The sequence below is a fragment of the Drosophila gunungcola genome (genome assembly GCF_025200985.1).
Source record: "Drosophila gunungcola strain Sukarami chromosome X unlocalized genomic scaffold, Dgunungcola_SK_2 000039F, whole genome shotgun sequence".
In the NCBI taxonomy this organism is placed as follows: domain Eukaryota; kingdom Metazoa; phylum Arthropoda; class Insecta; order Diptera; family Drosophilidae; genus Drosophila; species Drosophila gunungcola.
This window is the reverse complement of record NW_026453190.1, coordinates 719,727-736,831: the sequence shown is the minus strand read 5'-3', so window position 1 is coordinate 736,831 and position 17,105 is coordinate 719,727. Positions and strand designations below refer to the sequence as shown.

The window sequence follows — 17,105 nt, the reverse complement described above, 5'->3', positions numbered from 1 at the left end:
GAAATCATCCGAAATATTAACAAACCTTAAGCAAAAATCTGAATTAATCACGAGTATATGGGCTCGGGATCATCCGAAATTTGAATAATTATTATTGCCTAAAAAAACCTGAATTAACTTGGAGATCTAGCCAAACAATCAAATCAAAAAGATCAATAACCGACCTCGACAGTGTAACAGATACAATTCCCAGAGTTACAACGGCATCTAAAAAAGATAAAGAATCTTAAGGACGCCAAACCCTAATCCTAAACCCATTTCGAGTGCAAGTCACATGTACGAAAATGTTAATTTTCTTTATTGCGCCCAAACAAGGCGCTCTCCTAGCCTAGCAAAAAAAAAAATAGATCGAGTTAAAAGCAAAACGCATAACATTTCCAGGTGGTCAAATCTGGGGTTTGGTGCTCTGTATTCTCCACATCCGCAACTTCCTTACGCACTTTCAACTCTCATTAAGTTATATTATTTAGTTTACACAAAAAAAAAAAGAATGGAGCTTCAATAGTTGTCACCGGCTTGGGCGGCTGGCCCAGAACACATTTTATTCAGAACGCAACATCTTCTCCTTCTGGCGCTGCAGCTTCTTCTTGGAGAGCTTCTTCTTGGTGGGCTCATCGTCGGTGGCCTTGGAGACGACCTCCTCCTTCTCGGTGAGGATGACCTCGACGTGGCACGGCGACGACATGTAGGGGTTGATGCGACCGTGGGCACGGTACGTGCGGCGACGCAGGCACTGGGCGCGGTTCACCTGGATGTGGTGGACGACCAGGCGGTCGGCATCCAGACCCTTGCAGTCAGCGTTGGCCTCAGCGTTGCGCAGCAGCTGCAGCAGGAACTCGGCGGACTTCTTGGGCCAGCGACCCTGCGTGGTCTTCCACTGCTTGGCCTGGGCGCAACGACCGACTCCGCCGTTGAAGCGACGGAAGGGCACGCACTCCTTCTGGTCGATGACGGCCTTCAGGTAACGCTGGGCACGACGCAGGGGCATGCGCTTGATGGCCTGGGCGGTCTCATGTGTGTTCTGCAAAAGCAAGCATTGGTTTTATTAGTTGGTGATCTGTGATGTGCTACAAGTGCCTACAAGTTCAGGGGCAGAAACATTATGCTGTACCAAAGTTCAGGTAGAGACGCGAGCATTGAAAGCCAACACGCCGCTGTTTTACAATGGCTGGAGTTTGCTTTGGGCACAGCTTTTAATCAGTGATCTTCCATGAGGGATAAACCACCTGGTTTTAAAGCTGTGCCCATTTAGGGAGGCTACACTATCATAATTCATATATTGTTAGTTATTCCAGACAGATAATCATAGATTTTGTTTGATTTAGGTAATATGTTTACTAGTTTTTGGTCGAGCAATCCTAAGCCCTTTTTGTTATATATTTTAGAAAAATTCAGATAAATAAGGAAATCAAAGCTAGTATATTTCGGTGCAACCAACAATAATGTCGCATTTTTCTAATGAAATGTTAAAATAAAATCATGATAAAAATCATTAGCTATATCATATAATAAAAGGCAATTTTGAAGATGTTAATAGTAAGATTGTTTAAATACTGTCAAATAATCACAAACAACTAGTTATCAGCTGTAGCTGCTAATTCTACATAACTTGGATGGCTAACTTATATGAATTTGATTTTCTTCCCCGATTGGGTTGACTATAAGGTTCTGAAGATCTGTGCCAGGCTACAGGTAGAGACTCGCTCATGGAAAGCAGCAGGCCGCTGTTTTAGCAAGGCTGTGACTTCGCTTTGGGCATGCGGATCGTCAGTAGTTGTCCAGGTTGGAGCAACCACCTATTAAATGGGCATGCCGGCATGGGAATGGAAAGGCTTTCCCAATTATTCTATAGAGTTTTAACGAGTTGTGGGCGAGATTTTAGAAGAGGGCATCGAGAGACTTTGGATGCACTCAGCTGATGAACTCGTCCACTTGGAGGTTTCCTCTAGCAGCAATGCAAAAGCGAGATGCTGCACAATCGGCTGGCATTCACTGATTTAAGCTGCGGACGAAGTTAGTCCTATTTTTTGGGGGATCGGGATCTCACCTTGAAGTGCACACGTAGATTGGGCCCGCGCGCCTTGCACGACTTGGCCACGTTGTCTGACTCGCGTGAGTAACGGCCCATTTTTCAATATCTGCAAGAAACATTAACAATTAGTGAAATCGTCAAACAATTGTATTGACAAACATACGAAATTTGCGGTCATGACAATAGAAGTGCATGTTCTAAAATGCGCCATTAAAAAGTATCTGAGAACTAGAATTATTGCAAATATTGGTGGATTATATTTTTATAAGCCAAACAAAATCAAAATTCTTTCTAAGGACGTGAAACAAAATGTAAGTCTTGAACTTTAAATAAGTAATAATTACGTATTTTACATTGCCCTGCCACTATTATTTTGACCGCAATTGTATGTTTTGTTAACACTAGTTTCTGCCCAGAGTTTTAGGCACTTGGGCCGGTAATTCTCGCAAATTCTATGGGACAAACTGTTTACGCTGCGGTCGTGTAAAAATTTCAACAGTAAAACCTATTTCGCAGTCTGATTTTAGTTAAAACCGACGGATAAGGCGGCAATCAAAACACGTGCAACATGAGCGAGAAAAAAAAAGCCTAAGCGACTGCTTATGTGTGCGCGTGTGTGTGTTGGTGCGTGTCTGTAAACAACAATACTGGGTCACTTTTGACTTAAAATACTGCAAAATTTATGAAATTTGTCTAGTTTCACATAGAAACATTTAAATTTAACGAGCTTAAGACTTTTTGCAAACACTCAAAATCCTCTGACACACACACATACATGTACAACTAAACACACACATATAGGCAGACATTTGTTCACTACATTTCACAGGAAAAAAAAGTTATGTACCATTAAGGCGCATATATTATTGTAAACCAAAGTGTATTGTTTACATGGTGTAACTTGCTTTTTGGCCCATAGGCCCACAGTAAAAAAATATGTAAGAAAAAATAAGGGGGTAGAACGTTTTTTGGCCGGCCAACTGGCGGCTTTGATTTACCACCTAAAATCGCTCTGCCAACACAAATTTACACGACCGCAAACGCCTCGGAGTGCCCTGGCCGCAATTAGAAGAGTTTAAAGTTAATTTAAGTGACAATTCACAGCAAAAAACACACGGAGCACATGCACTCACCGGAAACGTGGAAATTAAAAAGAAAGGAAACGGGCAGTTTCTAGAGATGCAATAACATCGATGACACAGATGGTGGCAAATATCGGTCATATCGATGTTTGGCAGCGTTCATCGATGTGTATCCATCTCTAACGATATATTAAATAAAATAACAACATGTAAGGGTAATATGTCGGCTGAGGGCAAAGACATCATTAATCGTTAATAAATAAGAGATAAATCCAAATAACATCGACCAAAGATGGAAACTTTCAAAAGTAAAATCTCAATATATCTATACTGTCGCAGAAGATAGCTGAACCCATCGGTTTTAAAGTTTAAAGGCAAAACAAGCTGTTATAAACAAGAAAGACGAGGACCTTATTTTAAGATAAACATAAAATTTCAAAATCCAACATTAACAGAATATTTTATTTAATTAAATACTCGATTCTAAAACGATACCATCGTTATAAGACCGTTTGTTGTCGTGAGAAAAATCGATCAATACGGCAGCCACTATCGATTGTTTTAAAGCCGAAGCTATTTATTCGATACTTAGGATGTTCTGATTTTTTTGCATCTATCGATCGGCGGTATTTTTAAAAATTAAATTCTTCTGGCAAAACAAAAAAATAATTAAACGTCTATAGATGTTAATTATATACTTTAGGTTTACGTTTAAGGTTAAGGTCTTAAATGCGAAAAAAAACTATTTTTAAGTATTTTTATTTATTTGTCAAGATTACCTGCAACAAAAAAGGGAGCACAATGAAATATTTTTATAAAAATATCAATTTGTTATATTCAATGCAAGAATTTTCGAAGAATACTTTGTATTATAAATGTTTTGTAATTTTGATCAAGTCAGCATAAAGCTTTTATTATTTTTTGAAATGTGGCAATATTCGTGTTCCAATCCAATGAAAGCTTTTACAAGTATTTTTTCAATGGTATGACAACAAGGCTAACTGACAGTGATTGGGTAAAAAGTAAACAAAACTAATCAAAATATAAAAACAAAATGTGAGATTTAGTAACAGAAGATATTATAAGAAAGTCAGAAGTTAAAAAAAAGAATTTTTATAATTGCCGAAACCCGGGATTGAACCGGGGACCTTTAGATCTTCAGTCTAACGCTCTCCCAACTGAGCTATTTCGGCACTTGGGAGCTTAGCTTCCTGGCGACCTTCGAACGATGAAAAATACAATTATTAATCCTGATTTAATAAACATATGCTAAACAGAATCTGAGATAAGACGTTTTATTTGGATGACTTTAAGGTTCATTAGTAGCCATATTAGCTTTTTAATAAAAATAAATCTTCTCACCTCTGTGCATAAATTACTCAATTCAGTTATGAACAATGGTGCATTCACTTGGACCATAATTCCCATAGATTTAAAATCAAATAAATTTTGTTAAGTCATAAATATTTTTTTTATTTTATTGGCCTATATTAAACAGTGGGAAACAGTTCGTTTATTAAGAAGATTATTTTTCTGGATCTCTGTGGTTTTTTGTAATTAGTTAAATTAGTTTAGTCAAAAATTACTTTGCACTCCTTCATTCAGCCAGGAAAACTTCCATATGACGACCCGGTGTTTTGTGGTTTTCGGTATTACGGAAAATAACTAGCACTTGGGGGCAATGCTTTTTAATAAAGCGACCCGATAAAGCCGATCGAGGTGGAAGCCATAAAATTAGCTGGACACTAACCGCATCGGCATTGTCCCTTTTCTGTTAGTCATTTATTAGCGCGTTCGTTCTGGACATGACCGTAAAAATGCCTGTGTTGCTAATCGGCCAGAGATCAGAAAAAAGACTGCGGATCAAACCGGTACCAACCACTCACCCAAAAAATCCTCCGGCAATTCAGAGTTCTTTGCGCAGTCAGGCTGCGCGACAAAAATGCCTTTATTGTTTTGTAATTTGTGCGAATTTAATATACTCGGGAGTATATTTTTAGAGTCGCACACGGTACCTTTCAATTTATTCATGATTCACGCCTAATTGCAGGTGTATCTCGATCGTTTGGATTTCCATCTCTTGAGGTCAAGTGTCGAGGAACGGAACTGAACTGAACTGCACTGCACTAAACTTGGCGACAGTTCGTCCGGCATTGCACGTGCCGTAGTCCACATCGCCATCATGAAATCGATCTCAAGGATCCGGTTCCACACTCAAAAGGCACTTAACCGTAGCTGCCGACCGGCGAGGGCTGCCTTGAAGTCAGTGCTTCGTGGGCGTTCAAGCAAGACCAACTAATAAAAGACCAAAGACCAGCGCTCCCAGAACAAAATGTAAACGAACCAAGCCAAACCAAACTATAACCAAAGCAAACCGAAACCGAATCCGAAACTGAAAAGCAAACAAAGCCCCAACCACCCACTACTCAGCTACTCAGCTACTCGAACTTGACACTCCCAGAGCCGCCCAACCACCAACCAACACCCACTTTAACATTTAACCAAACCTGACGTCACAATAGTAGAAGTTGACCAATGCAAAAATTAGCATCGAAAAAATTACCCGAAAGGCCCAGCACCAAACACCAAACACCTGCAGCCCAAAAAGCACAAACAACTCGAGAGGTGTATACAAAAGTATAAAAACCACCATGGAAACTGGTTCCGCGGGGCAAGCTGAGATCTGAGATCTGCGCAGATGGGAATATTTGGAACAGGGGACAGGGCATTGGAGAACGGAGACCGGAGATCCGTGAGTCAGCGGCCATCGCCGCCTATCGTATGCACCGATTTACGGCATGCACATGAGTTTCCTTGGTAATGATAGGAACCGGTGAATAAAAACAAAAAAAAATCCCCCCCCAAATTGCAGCCTCGGACGTCAGACTTCGCTGGCAACTGGATTTTGCAGCGCATTTTAATGTATTCCTCGAATCCAAGAATCCATCTCAGAGCTTAACCCATTGGGAAATGTTAACTTTAGGTGTATACTTGTGAGATCTGAATAATTTGAGATTAAACTTTTCAAAATAGTTAAGAAAAAAATTGATGTTTTTAGGCTTTTAATTATAATATAATTTTTTATAAGACTCAAATTTAATTTGCATAGAATAGTATATCCTTTATTTGTGATAAGCGATCATTTTTATAACATTGTCTGTCAATAACTAATGTAGTTTTTAAAATGTAACTTTATTTATAGAACCTATTTTGTATTAAATTATCTTATAAAGAACATGTGTTATTTTTATGCGTAAATCAAAAATAGATTTTTAAAGTGATAGGGGCGATCGGCAGCTACATGGGTGGGTTAAATAATGTTGTCTTGGGGGTCAGTCCAGGAATCGTCCGCATAAAATGGCACAGACAAGCACCACTCATCATCGGCATTCTCGGTTCCATCGGTTCCTTCGGATCTTTCGGATCTCTCTGGAGAAATGGACGTTCCAAAACAGTGGAGATCAAGAGGGTTTGTTGCTGGCAGAGTGGGGAATCCACCGAACTCTCGATTATGCGTGGATTTTCCATTGCCGCTAACTGGTTTTCTCTGCGATGATTCGTTTGTTTTCGCTTGTTTTTCGAGAGAGAGCAGCGTAAACAAATCTCAGAGGCGGGATCAAGGGCAGCATGATCATGATCGCCAGGCATGCAGTCTAAGATGATTAACCAAATGGCCATGGCAGAGGTCAGGTTCTGTTCAAAAGCTAATTATTAACAAAGTTAAAAATTGCATTGTTTTGATTTATTAACTGAAGAATATCTTGATTTATTCCATCATTTGTGGGAAAAATACTATGTATTTCAACTATTTACGATTGTACATTTCAAAATGTAACCACAACTTGGAAAAATATTATCACTGATTTTGGGATTTATGTTCAGAGGCAAATTGTCAGGCAGCCACACCAAAATTAAACTATTTTAGTTAAGTCTTTAAGCCAAAAAACAAAATGAACTGATTTAAATGATGAGCCTAAATTTTATTTTATAGGTAAAATTACATCCCAACTATACTTTAAGTGATTTTTTTTTATTCTTTGAAAGTTTGATCATTTAAAAATGTTATATATTTCTTTACTTCTTTATTAATTATTGTTAAGTACAGCTTGAATTTTGTTACCTTGTGGTAACATCAAGCAGTGATACGAACATTAACTTTTTGGATCTTTTAGCACCCGAACTGGACAAGCCCATCGATTAAGTTACTGTGCTCCAATTGGATGACAATCGGAGAGCACCTGCGGCAGTTCAAACGAGAAAAAAAAGGAGGCACGGCCGATGAAAATTGGGGATTCCGATTAATCAGTCCTTTGTTCGCACTGCAGATACTATTTTTGGGACGGGGATTTGGGATGGTATGGAATGGAATGGAAGGGTAATGTTATGTTGTTCCCGCTTGCGGTTCTTGACTAAGCAGTCGACTCGCCTTTGCCTTCGCCAACAAAGAGCACTCGGAGCGCTCATTCTGCTCTTGCTCTCCGCCTGTCTGACTGCTTGACTGCCTGACTGCTTGACTGCTTTGCTTTTGAACCTCTCTCGACTTCGGATCGGGCTGAAGCTGAAACTTTGCATTGTTTAGCCGGCGAGGGCAGCGCCGTCGACGTCGCCGTTTGGGCGGTTTGGCTTTCCTTTTTAAAAACGACGATGGACTGTGCCGTGTTTTAGTTCTGTTTGCCAAACGCAGTCAACTGGACGTGCCCCAAAATAAACAGAATAGTCGGAGTCGCAGTCGCTGTCGCACTAGAAGTCAAGTCCAAGTCCAGAGCCAAGTCCTACGGTTCGGACTGTAACTGAACAGTGTGCTTTCTTGCCATCGAATTGTTTGTTCTGTGTAAGTGTCGTCTGTTGACTGTCGAATGTCGTGTCGCGCTATCTTCGCTGATGCTGCAAAGATATTGAAATAAATATTAAACGCCTTGACAGTATTCAATTGCTCGCCGACGCGTGCTTGTGTGCAATTAATTAATTTAAATCCATCGAGGGGTACAGTTTTTTTTTGTGTCAGTGCCAAAGCCATCGATCGATCGTCGAACGAAGAAAAGAATTGCAATTGCAGCAGCTCGACAGAGTGGGAAAGTGTGAGTTAGCCGGGGAGTGAATCAGTTTAACTAGGGGAAGACCAAGTAACCGCAGACTTATTAATTAAAAGGTGTGACAGAAAAAATTCCACGAAAAAGATTAGCAATTAATCCGAAAGTCAATGAGAAATAGCATCTATGTAATTTTAAAAGTAAATTGCGATGTAGATTATATTACCCAAAAGAGATGATCGGAAATTGATTCAAAAGCCTTAAAAGAAAAACGACAAAAATTACCCAAAAGAATGGGGAAATGAAGAAAAGGTTATTTTATTGACCTAACAAACACAAATTCAACTAAGGAAATATATTTTTTTAACACTCCAGTAGAATGTTTATGACCTAGCCCTTCCAAATAAGATTTCTTACACGAAACTACAGATCTTAACGATCATTGCCTAACTAGTCATATATATAAAGCCTAACAACTATAAAGCCGAATCATTAAAGATCGCAGGCAATAAAAGGTACTAGTCCTATTGAGATTGCATTCTTATTGATGATTTGCCAAATATGTACATAACGATTGCCAACGACCAAGTGCTAAAAGTAAACAATTGTGATTAGGCTTCTATGCAAAACAAAAAGAAAATAAACATGGCTTGCTTGTCATTAATAAATGGCAATAAGCATCCATACTCGTTTGAAATGATTTTTGAGGGGAACGGGAAGTGGGGAAATAGCCAAAGGCACTTGGGCTACAACGAAAACCATTAAAAGCTTGTGTTTGAGCTACATAATATTGACGCAACTCAGTTGCTGTCAACAAATTACGAACGACACTCCCACACCCAAAAGCTAATGAGGCCTGAAGTTTGGACTATCTTATCAGCGAAGAGCAGGAAGGAGAACCCCCGAACTGAAACAATAACTGGATTCTACAGAATCCCAGACGAGACAGTCTAATGAATCTTCGAGTCGATCGGTCGATCGATCGATTGAGTGAGTAAGTTAGGTAGCAAGCGGGCAATTTGTTCAAACGTGTTATATGATTTTGGCGTTATCGCAAAAATTGAAAGCTCGATTTAAATAGGAATTTATTAAACAAACTCCTGTGGTAATCGATTATTTTGACTTTGATTTAGACAACGACACGATTCGTGTCAGTTCCCACATCAAGCAGAATTTCTGGTGGGCGTCTTTCGAAAAGCCCCTTTTGCCCCTGCATTTGATTGGGAGGTCATATTGTTGTGGGCAGTCACGAAGATCCGAGATTCCAGATCCGAACGGAATGCAAAAATCTAGCAATATATTATGGAAGAGTTGAAATTGCAAATGAACACTGGCAATTGCATAAGTGTGTCTGATTTTGATTAACATTCGCCTTTTCTATAATTTATATGAACTTTTTTCGATTTTAAAAATGCCCGTAGAAGGTCAAGTTGCGATCTCTCGATTGGGAAATCAAAAAGCCCGTCTTTAATTACGGATACAGTTGACAACATTCCAACCTCTCCCTATGAGATCACATAATTTCTTTAAGTACTTTTTTATAATAGTTCAATCCATATTGACTGAGGAATGCGAGATCTGTAGCAAAACACTTAGAAAGGTTGCTCAGGTGTCGCAGATAATTAATTTTAATTGATTACTCTCGCTGGCATCCAGTTCGAGAATTGCTTAATTGTTTGACCAGATCACTCTAATTATGCCGTAAACTTAAGCCAAATTACGGCCATCTGGCGTTCTGGGAGATATGTAGCCACTGATAGATATTAATGAGTAATTTATGACCCAATCTATGTCCACCAGGGCTACTGTGATTAAATATAATAAGCAACCCACTCATTAGTGAGTGGGGTTGACTAACTCAACCGAGTAAGCAGATCTTCAAATCCATAGGAAGTTGATCAATTCTTTTCATGGGTATCTCTGTAGTCGAATCTGTATGGCTGATCTCTCCCTTTAGCTCGTCGTCCCCTTGATTTGCATTTGTCAAACAAGCAGAGACGACGTAATTACCCGTAATTCGGGTTATACAGTCCGGCAGTAGTCATTTGTTTTAGAATCCCCTCGAGATTGAGCAAACAGAAAGCCCGAGACGAGATACATTTTGCCCCAGATGATGATGATTAGCAACTTTGCCTTTGTTGCACTCGGATTCGCTTCCATTTAGCTATGGTCACTGGTTTGACCAGCCGGGCGATACTATTCGTATTAATTTATGCTAATAGCGGAACAGTTTCATCTGTCTCACCCTCCGGGAGCCCACCACTAAATTGACCGGCTTCAACTTAGATCTCGGTTCACGTGGGCACGATTTGCGAATCCACAAGTCTTTATGCATTTGCATCTGGGATTGGGATGGGGAGTGCAGTTGGTGACAACCCCGCCCACCTGCTTCCCAGTTGCCAGGTGCGATCGCTCTGTCATTTTGTAACTCATTAAGATCAAGTTTCGAACACCTGCTCCCAGCCAATCGAAGCTGATTCATTGGCATTTTATCTTCGACATGCCATATCCTCAAGAATTATTTGGGGGGAGTGTTATTAATTTATGCCTGAATTAGTTCTTTAAACGATATGTTGTATTTGTTAATTACATGTCTTACTGTCAGCTCTTAACTATATCTTTTTGGCTGGTCCACCTCCATATGGAGATCTTCAGGGGTCATGAACGTACATTCGTACACAAAAAACAAAAAATTGTTGTTTTCTGATTCGATAGCATTTTGCTTTGTGCAACGTTTGATTTTTTCATCCGTGTATATATCTGGTTGTTTCTAACTTTAGCCATTAGTTGATAGTTCCTAATTATACAGTACATACATACATATGTAAAATAGACTATGCAAATAAAAAAATGTAACTATAGAATAAAATAACAAAACCAAACCGAACCGAACCGAACTAAGAAATATTGACAACAACATTTTCTGCTGATATAGTTCACTTTTCTGATAAAAATGTATACAATTACATGTCGATCGCTTAGAGTATATGAGTGAGGTATAAATCTTTTAGTAAATAAAATCGGAACGAAGGCGTGTAGAATTATTTTAAAACAATTTTTTAAGATTTATGGCCCGGTTGACCTCAGGCGTTATTGCACATATATTATACTATGAAGCAATTTTAATTTGAATTTATCTAATTTATCTGATTGTTTGAACCCATTTGTGTCTACTTGCTTTACTTTCTTCCTCTATATTAAATGGGTTTGCTCTAGCTTTTATTGATCGACTTATGCAGTTTTAATGGCAATGTTTACTTACTTATGCAAGACAGACATCCGGCATTTCTTCAGGTGGCGTCGTTGGCACTTAACACATGGTCCATAATGGGTATGCAAACCATGTGATTCGCTTGTCACTTAGCTTCTGCTAACTGACCACACTCAACGGCACTCAAAAAACGGCAATTCAGCGGCTTGATGGCTTCATTTCGACGGCGAGTGCCATGAATAAATCAAAACCAAAAGCCCAGACAGAATCCAAAGGGGGCGTAGCCCCCCAAACGAGCTGCAGAATGTAAATGTTCACACGGACAGGTGTCAAGGTCGAACCGAACCGAACCGAACCGTTGGCTACGTCACGCCATCTTAACTGGCCCTAAAGATCTCCCATTCAATTTAACTAAATGCCTGATAATTGTGGGCGAGAAGAAAATAGAGACACCTGCCCATAAAGGCCTAGCCAATAAATTAAGAACATTAATTTGCAAATTAATTCAAATACCAGAAAATCAGCATCTGGCTGCAATTCATAATTGGTGGCCAAGTTAACCTTGACTGCGGTTGCAAGTCGGCCTGATAAACCGCATTTTGAGCCAACTTAATACAATTGTACGAGTATAATGTGTATAATGTGTAATGGGCATGCTTGAGTGCCGGCCATTTGTCTGTCAGTCTATTCAAAGTGGTTTGCATAGACGTCTTAAGAGGCTTAGGCTTATTAGGCGCGAGCTAATCGGTAAGACTGGTCTAAAATTGGGTTAAAACTTTAACTTTATAGCGGATAGAAGAAAGTTCCCAGAAGTACTTAGCTTTAATTAAACGAGATCTTATTAGCAGTTTAAGGCACCCAGACGAGAGCTGGGTAAGCGTGGAGTCGCGCCCACATCCGAAAATCTGTGAGCATATCGGAATCGGATATTCGCACATTAGTCATGCACATGTCCAGTTCTCAAGTCGACTCGAGGCAGCCAAGCCTGACCGTTCTTGGTCTAATCTTGTCACGAACATTAGCCAAGTCGATGCTGTAATATGGGGGTTCTGACATTCTAACAGCGGACCTGTAATTTCGCATTGCGTGATACGATGGAGGGTTGGGGGGATGGGAGGTCAAAATGGAAGCTCACGGGGGTTACCCTCAGCGTAGTTGGGTCCCAAAAGCAGATCACTTTATTAAATGCAAATGTAAAGTTTTATGCTACGTATACAATTCCATTTTTCATTCTATTTGTGTTCGAAAGACATACATTTTTTCTAGAAGCAGGTTCTGAAGTTTAACGCTTCAATGGGCATGTAATCGAGTAGTTTAGTTGTTAATTCACGAACTGCAAATCCAATGGCCTTGCCAAAGAAAGCGAAAGAGGCGAGTTTCCCCAAGGGGAGGGGGTTTTCCAGGCCAGTCACGTTTGCTCGGTGGTCCGGTTTTTGGCGCCTTGGCATTGGTCTAGAAACATAGAGAACGAGATTTACGGCACGCACTGACGGATGTGGATGTAATGCATGGCCAAGGCTCTTCAATCGCAACAGCTGCGACATAAACGGTTGAAATAGAAGCTTGGGTTATCCACAAGAGTCGTCTAACAATAGTTCAATGTCAAGGTCGCGTCTTGGTATTTCACTAAACCACAAAACAATCACAAATAATACCCTGCTTCCTGCATCGAATCTTCATAAAACGACAGACTAGACTAGACTCACGTGTCAGCTATAATACCCAAAACGGTGATGCTTGTATTTATGGCTCGATAAATGTCAACGCGCATCGTGAAGCGATCAAGGCTAGCAGATTTACAATGGACTTAGCCGTCGTCATTGGTTTAATAGCTATTATTATTAAAATTGCACCGAACATTAGGCAGTTCGAAACCAGAATGTGTTAAAGTTCGAAGGCGGAGAGTGCGGATTGGGAAATAGAGGCACAAATGTTTAGAGTTCGATTCACGAGCATGAATCGGTGCCCAAACAATGAGCACAAAACAAGACAAGCCAATGCTTAAATGGTAAATATAGAGAACAACTTTGCAATAGCCCAAGCGGTCAATACACCAAGCATCCGCATTCTTGAGACCTTTTGTTCGACCGCATATCCGTCGGATAGCTAAATGTGTCTGGCCACCGAGTTCTCAGCGATTCTTTAGCCTGACCTTGGCGATTTTGACAGCGCAGCCATTGTAAACCCATAGCAACAAACAAAAAATAGAAAAACAAATTAACTTGATTGATTAAAGGAATTTCGGTACGCATGTTGGCGGGGCGGGCGTTTTAGCCTGTCAAAAGTCAAGTCGTTGCCCAAAAGCCGAGCTATAGTTTTGTCCGATCGGTGGGCAACCAGCTACGATTATTACGAAGCTTGGTTAATGGCGATTTGCCAAAAATTAATTTGCCGGCTGCGAGAATGGAGGGAATAACGAAAAATAAGACAAATTGATTTTGGCACTTTGCTTGGTAGAGTAGGTGAATGTTTTGGATTATTCCAACTGAGGGATTTGAGAACCCGCTTCCGATTTTCTTGAATGATTCAAAAAGCTTATAATATTAAATTTAAGGTCACCGCTACAAAGTGGACACAAAATGCTTCCCAAATGTAAGATTTAGTAGTCTTTCGTTTAATAAAAGCATTACTCTGTTAACTGATTTATCAATAAACAAGTACTTTATTCGGCCATTAAATGCTTTCGATCTTAACTTAATTGTCAGCACCTGCAGAGCTCCGATTGTATATCATTATGTCGGCTAAGTATCCGGATAGTGCTCGTTAGATACCGCCTTTCGCATCACGTACGCGTAGTTGCCTTCACTTTCGTTACGCTGCGAGGGAGAATTATGGACATTGTGCAAAAGTTCCTTTCGAAATTCCAGTCACGACAGATCAGACAAGATTGCATTATGTGCAGCTGACCCGTGTGCTGACACTCTAAGGCTGGTAGACCCATTAATTGAGTGCCCGCAGATTATTTGTCATTATGTCGAGGCACTTGATTAAAATTTTTTCACTGCTGCTCGCTGCCTCTTTATTGCCCCGCTCTCAGTGCAAATGAATGCAATGTCGGTACAGAATCGAAATGGGGGATAGATAGCTGCCCAGTTTAAATTACCAATTCGGTGGTTTGTGTATCTTCTTGTCAATTTTCGATTGCCTGATGCCAGATGCGGAGACTAATCAGCACACACTATCTTCTTGTCTCTCCCGCAGTCAACGGCCACCAAGATGATACCGATTCTCGACAAGCTGAGCGGGTTCTACAACTCCTACGTGCTGGCCCTCCTCACCATTGGCTACATCCTGGGCGAGCTGGGTCACTATCTCATTGGCGTGACCTCCAAGCAGACGGCCATTGAGTTGGACTACGGTGATCATGCCTGCCAGCAGAACACATCGATGTTCAATCGTCACGAGCTGCCCACACAGTGCTCGGCGGTTGGAAACGAGTCCAGCTGCTATGCGCTCGACTTCAATGGCACTGGCTACTGCGAGTGGAACTACAATGGCCTGGGCATCGATTATCAGATCCTGGCCGGTCCCACCTTCATTCTGATCTTCACCATTGCGGGCGTCTTCATGGGCTTCGCGGCCGACAAGTACAATCGCGTCAAGATGCTGACCGTGTGCACGGTGATCTTCGGCATTGCCATGATCCTGCAGGGCACTGTCAAGGAGTACTGGCAATTGGTGCTGCTCCGCATGGTGATGGCAGCTGGCGAGTCCGGATGCAATCCCCTGGCCACGGGCATCATGTCCGACATCTTCCCGGAGGATAAGCGAGCGCTGGTCATGGCCATCTTCAATTGGGGCATTTACGGAGGCTATGGCATCGCCTTCCCTGTGGGCCGGTACATCACCAAGCTGAACTTCTGGAATCTGGGATGGCGCGTTTGCTACTTGGGCGCGGGAGTGCTCACGGTGATTATGGCCGCCTTGACGGGAACCACCCTGCGGGAGCCGGAGCGCAAGGCCATTGGCGAGGGCGACCGACAGACGGCGAGCGGAAAGCCGGTGAGCCTGTGGCAGGTGATCAAGAGTCCGGCGATGATCATGCTGATGATTGCCGCCTCCATTCGTCACTGCGGTGGCATGACCTTTGCGTACAACGCTGATCTCTACTACAACTCGTACTTCCCCGATGTCGACCTGGGCTGGTGGCTGTTCGGGGTCACCATTGGCATTGGCAGCGTGGGCGTGGTCGTCGGCGGCATTGTATCGGACAAAATTGTGGCCAAGATGGGCATTCGGTCACGTGCCTTTGTATTGGCCATCAGCCAGCTGATTGCCACACTGCCGGCCTTCGGATCGGTCTACTTCGATCCGCTGTGGGCCATGATCACGCTGGGAATGAGCTACTTCTTTGCCGAGATGTGGTTCGGCATTGTGTTCGCCATTGTGGTGGAGATCGTCCCGCTGCGTGTCCGCTCCTCAACCATTGGCGTCTTCCTGTTCGTGATGAACAACATTGGGGGTAACCTGCCCATTCTGGTGGATCCAGTGGCCAAGGTTTTGGGCTACCGCGGATCGATTATGATCTTCTATGCTGGGTTCTACGGCATCAGTAAGTAGTCTACATGGTCACTTCTATGTGTCAACTCTACTCATTGCTGTCTTCAATTTCAGGTTCCATCCTCTTCTTCATCACATGCTTCCTGCTGGAAGGCAAGCCCGATGAGGCGGAGGAGCCAGAGTCGCCAAAGACCCATCCGAATGCCGTGCTCAATGCGCGCCACATGCACGGACACGACAACTCCGTGTTCTCCGTGGACGAGACCCTGCCCTCCAATGGCCGTCCCGCCCAGCTGCCCCAGCACCTGCAGATGTCCAGCAACGGATACGACAAGGCCCAGCCTTCTCCGGTGCGACAGAACGGTGCCGAGAGCAGTAGACTATAGTTTAGTTTAAAGTCCGAAATGTGTGTGTTTTTTTTTATTAATTACTATTACGGAATTTTTAATTCGTTTGGGGTGTTATGACACTGGCCTGAAATTCGGCTAAATGACTGGATTTATTGAGTGCTAATAATTGAAATAGTACATTAATCAGTCAAGCTGTGCTCTAACCCAAAAAGCAGTTTTACTTTGTCAGTTGTTTGGGTGCTGCTTCACCAACCTCGAGCTTTCCAAAAAGATTTACTAGCTGCATTTTGGGCAAGTGTCATAACACCTTTAAACTTAGTCCTAAGTTGGGAAAGTGTGGGAGGACGAAACGGAGCACTATCCTTGCTCTAGTTCCCTCACACACTGTCTTTTTAGCGCGATAATTGTGTACTTAAATCGGCAGGCGATAACAAGTGTACAACTTTAATAAAGTGCTGTTTTGTTAATATCAAATTTACATAACACTCGCGGTACAATATATTTACCCATTGTAGAGGACCCACAGGGTCGGTTATTTCCTCTACTTTTTTCGCTATAAGCAAGCGTATGTGTATGTGGCAGAATCCCGAAGTCAGTTATCATCCTCCTTTTTGTTACAATTTTCTTGCAGTATGACCAGGCCTAGCAATGGAGCAAATACTTGCGAATAATTTTGGCTTGAAAACAGCAGCGGCTTCTTAGCTAGAAAAGTAGTTGTAAGGCTTGTTCAATGGTTTTTATGTATGCACAATTATTGTACAGAACGTTTGTGTCCTTAACTTTACCCTTAATTTTGTTTTATATTTGTCTTCCCAGTAAGCCTATAACTACCGAAATTTATCGATTGTGTTTTTTATTACAAAAAATGTTTCCAAAAGTGAACATTTTTGTCTTTTCGTT

At 41.6% G+C, this 17,105-nt stretch overlaps 2 protein-coding genes and 1 non-coding gene across 6 annotated transcripts; 1 reads left to right on the top strand and 2 right to left on the bottom strand.

Moving 5' to 3' along the window:
- Window positions 1-497: 497 nt before the first annotated feature.
- Window positions 498-3,164, bottom strand: LOC128260787 (60S ribosomal protein L17). 2 transcript variants are annotated; one of them, XM_052994023.1, is made up of 3 exons: window positions 3,034-3,164; window positions 2,048-2,138; window positions 498-1,021 (listed from the first exon to the last, which is right to left on the bottom strand). In XM_052994023.1, exons 2-3 carry the CDS (start codon window positions 2,126-2,128, stop codon window positions 542-544), a joined length of 561 nt encoding a protein of 186 aa, XP_052849983.1. In that variant the 5' UTR covers window positions 2,129-2,138; window positions 3,034-3,164; the 3' UTR covers window positions 498-541. The 2 variants fall into 2 exon arrangements, with proteins under 2 accessions (XP_052849983.1, XP_052849984.1); XM_052994024.1 differs by having other exon boundaries at window positions 3,031-3,149.
- A 1,070-nt stretch (window positions 3,165-4,234) lies between these two features.
- Window positions 4,235-4,307, bottom strand: Trnaf-gaa (transfer RNA phenylalanine (anticodon GAA)). The gene has a single exon. It is a non-coding gene; the product is annotated as a tRNA-Phe (tRNA).
- Window positions 4,308-7,782: 3,475 nt separating this feature from the next.
- On the top strand, window positions 7,783-16,688 carry LOC128260811 (putative metabolite transport protein HI_1104). 3 transcript variants are annotated; one of them, XM_052994059.1, is made up of 3 exons: window positions 7,783-7,945; window positions 14,557-15,907; window positions 15,970-16,688. In XM_052994059.1, the coding sequence occupies exons 2-3, from the start codon at window positions 14,572-14,574 to the stop codon at window positions 16,239-16,241; spliced, it is 1,608 nt and encodes a 535-aa protein (XP_052850019.1). In that variant the 5' UTR covers window positions 7,783-7,945; window positions 14,557-14,571; the 3' UTR covers window positions 16,242-16,688. The 3 variants fall into 3 exon arrangements, with proteins under 3 accessions (XP_052850019.1, XP_052850020.1, XP_052850021.1); XM_052994060.1 differs by lacking the exon at window positions 7,783-7,945 and adding an exon at window positions 7,952-8,192; XM_052994061.1 differs by lacking the exon at window positions 7,783-7,945 and adding an exon at window positions 14,450-14,468.
- The last annotated feature ends 417 nt before the right edge of the window (window positions 16,689-17,105 follow it).

Bases quoted from the DNA above. Each gene is read 5' to 3' on its own strand.
- LOC128260811 (XM_052994059.1), top strand. From the start codon at position 14,572: ATGATACCGATTCTCGACAAGCTGAGCGGGTTCTACAACTCCTACGTG. The intron at 15,908-15,969 runs GTAAGTAGTCTA...CTTCAATTTCAG, and splicing joins TGCTGGGTTCTACGGCATCA to GTTCCATCCTCTTCTTCATC.
- LOC128260787 (XM_052994023.1), bottom strand. From the start codon at position 2,128: ATGGGCCGTTACTCACGCGAGTCAGACAACGTGGCCAAGTCGTGCAAG. The intron at 1,022-2,047 runs GTGAGATCCCGA...TTGCTTTTGCAG, and splicing joins ATCTACGTGTGCACTTCAAG to AACACACATGAGACCGCCCA.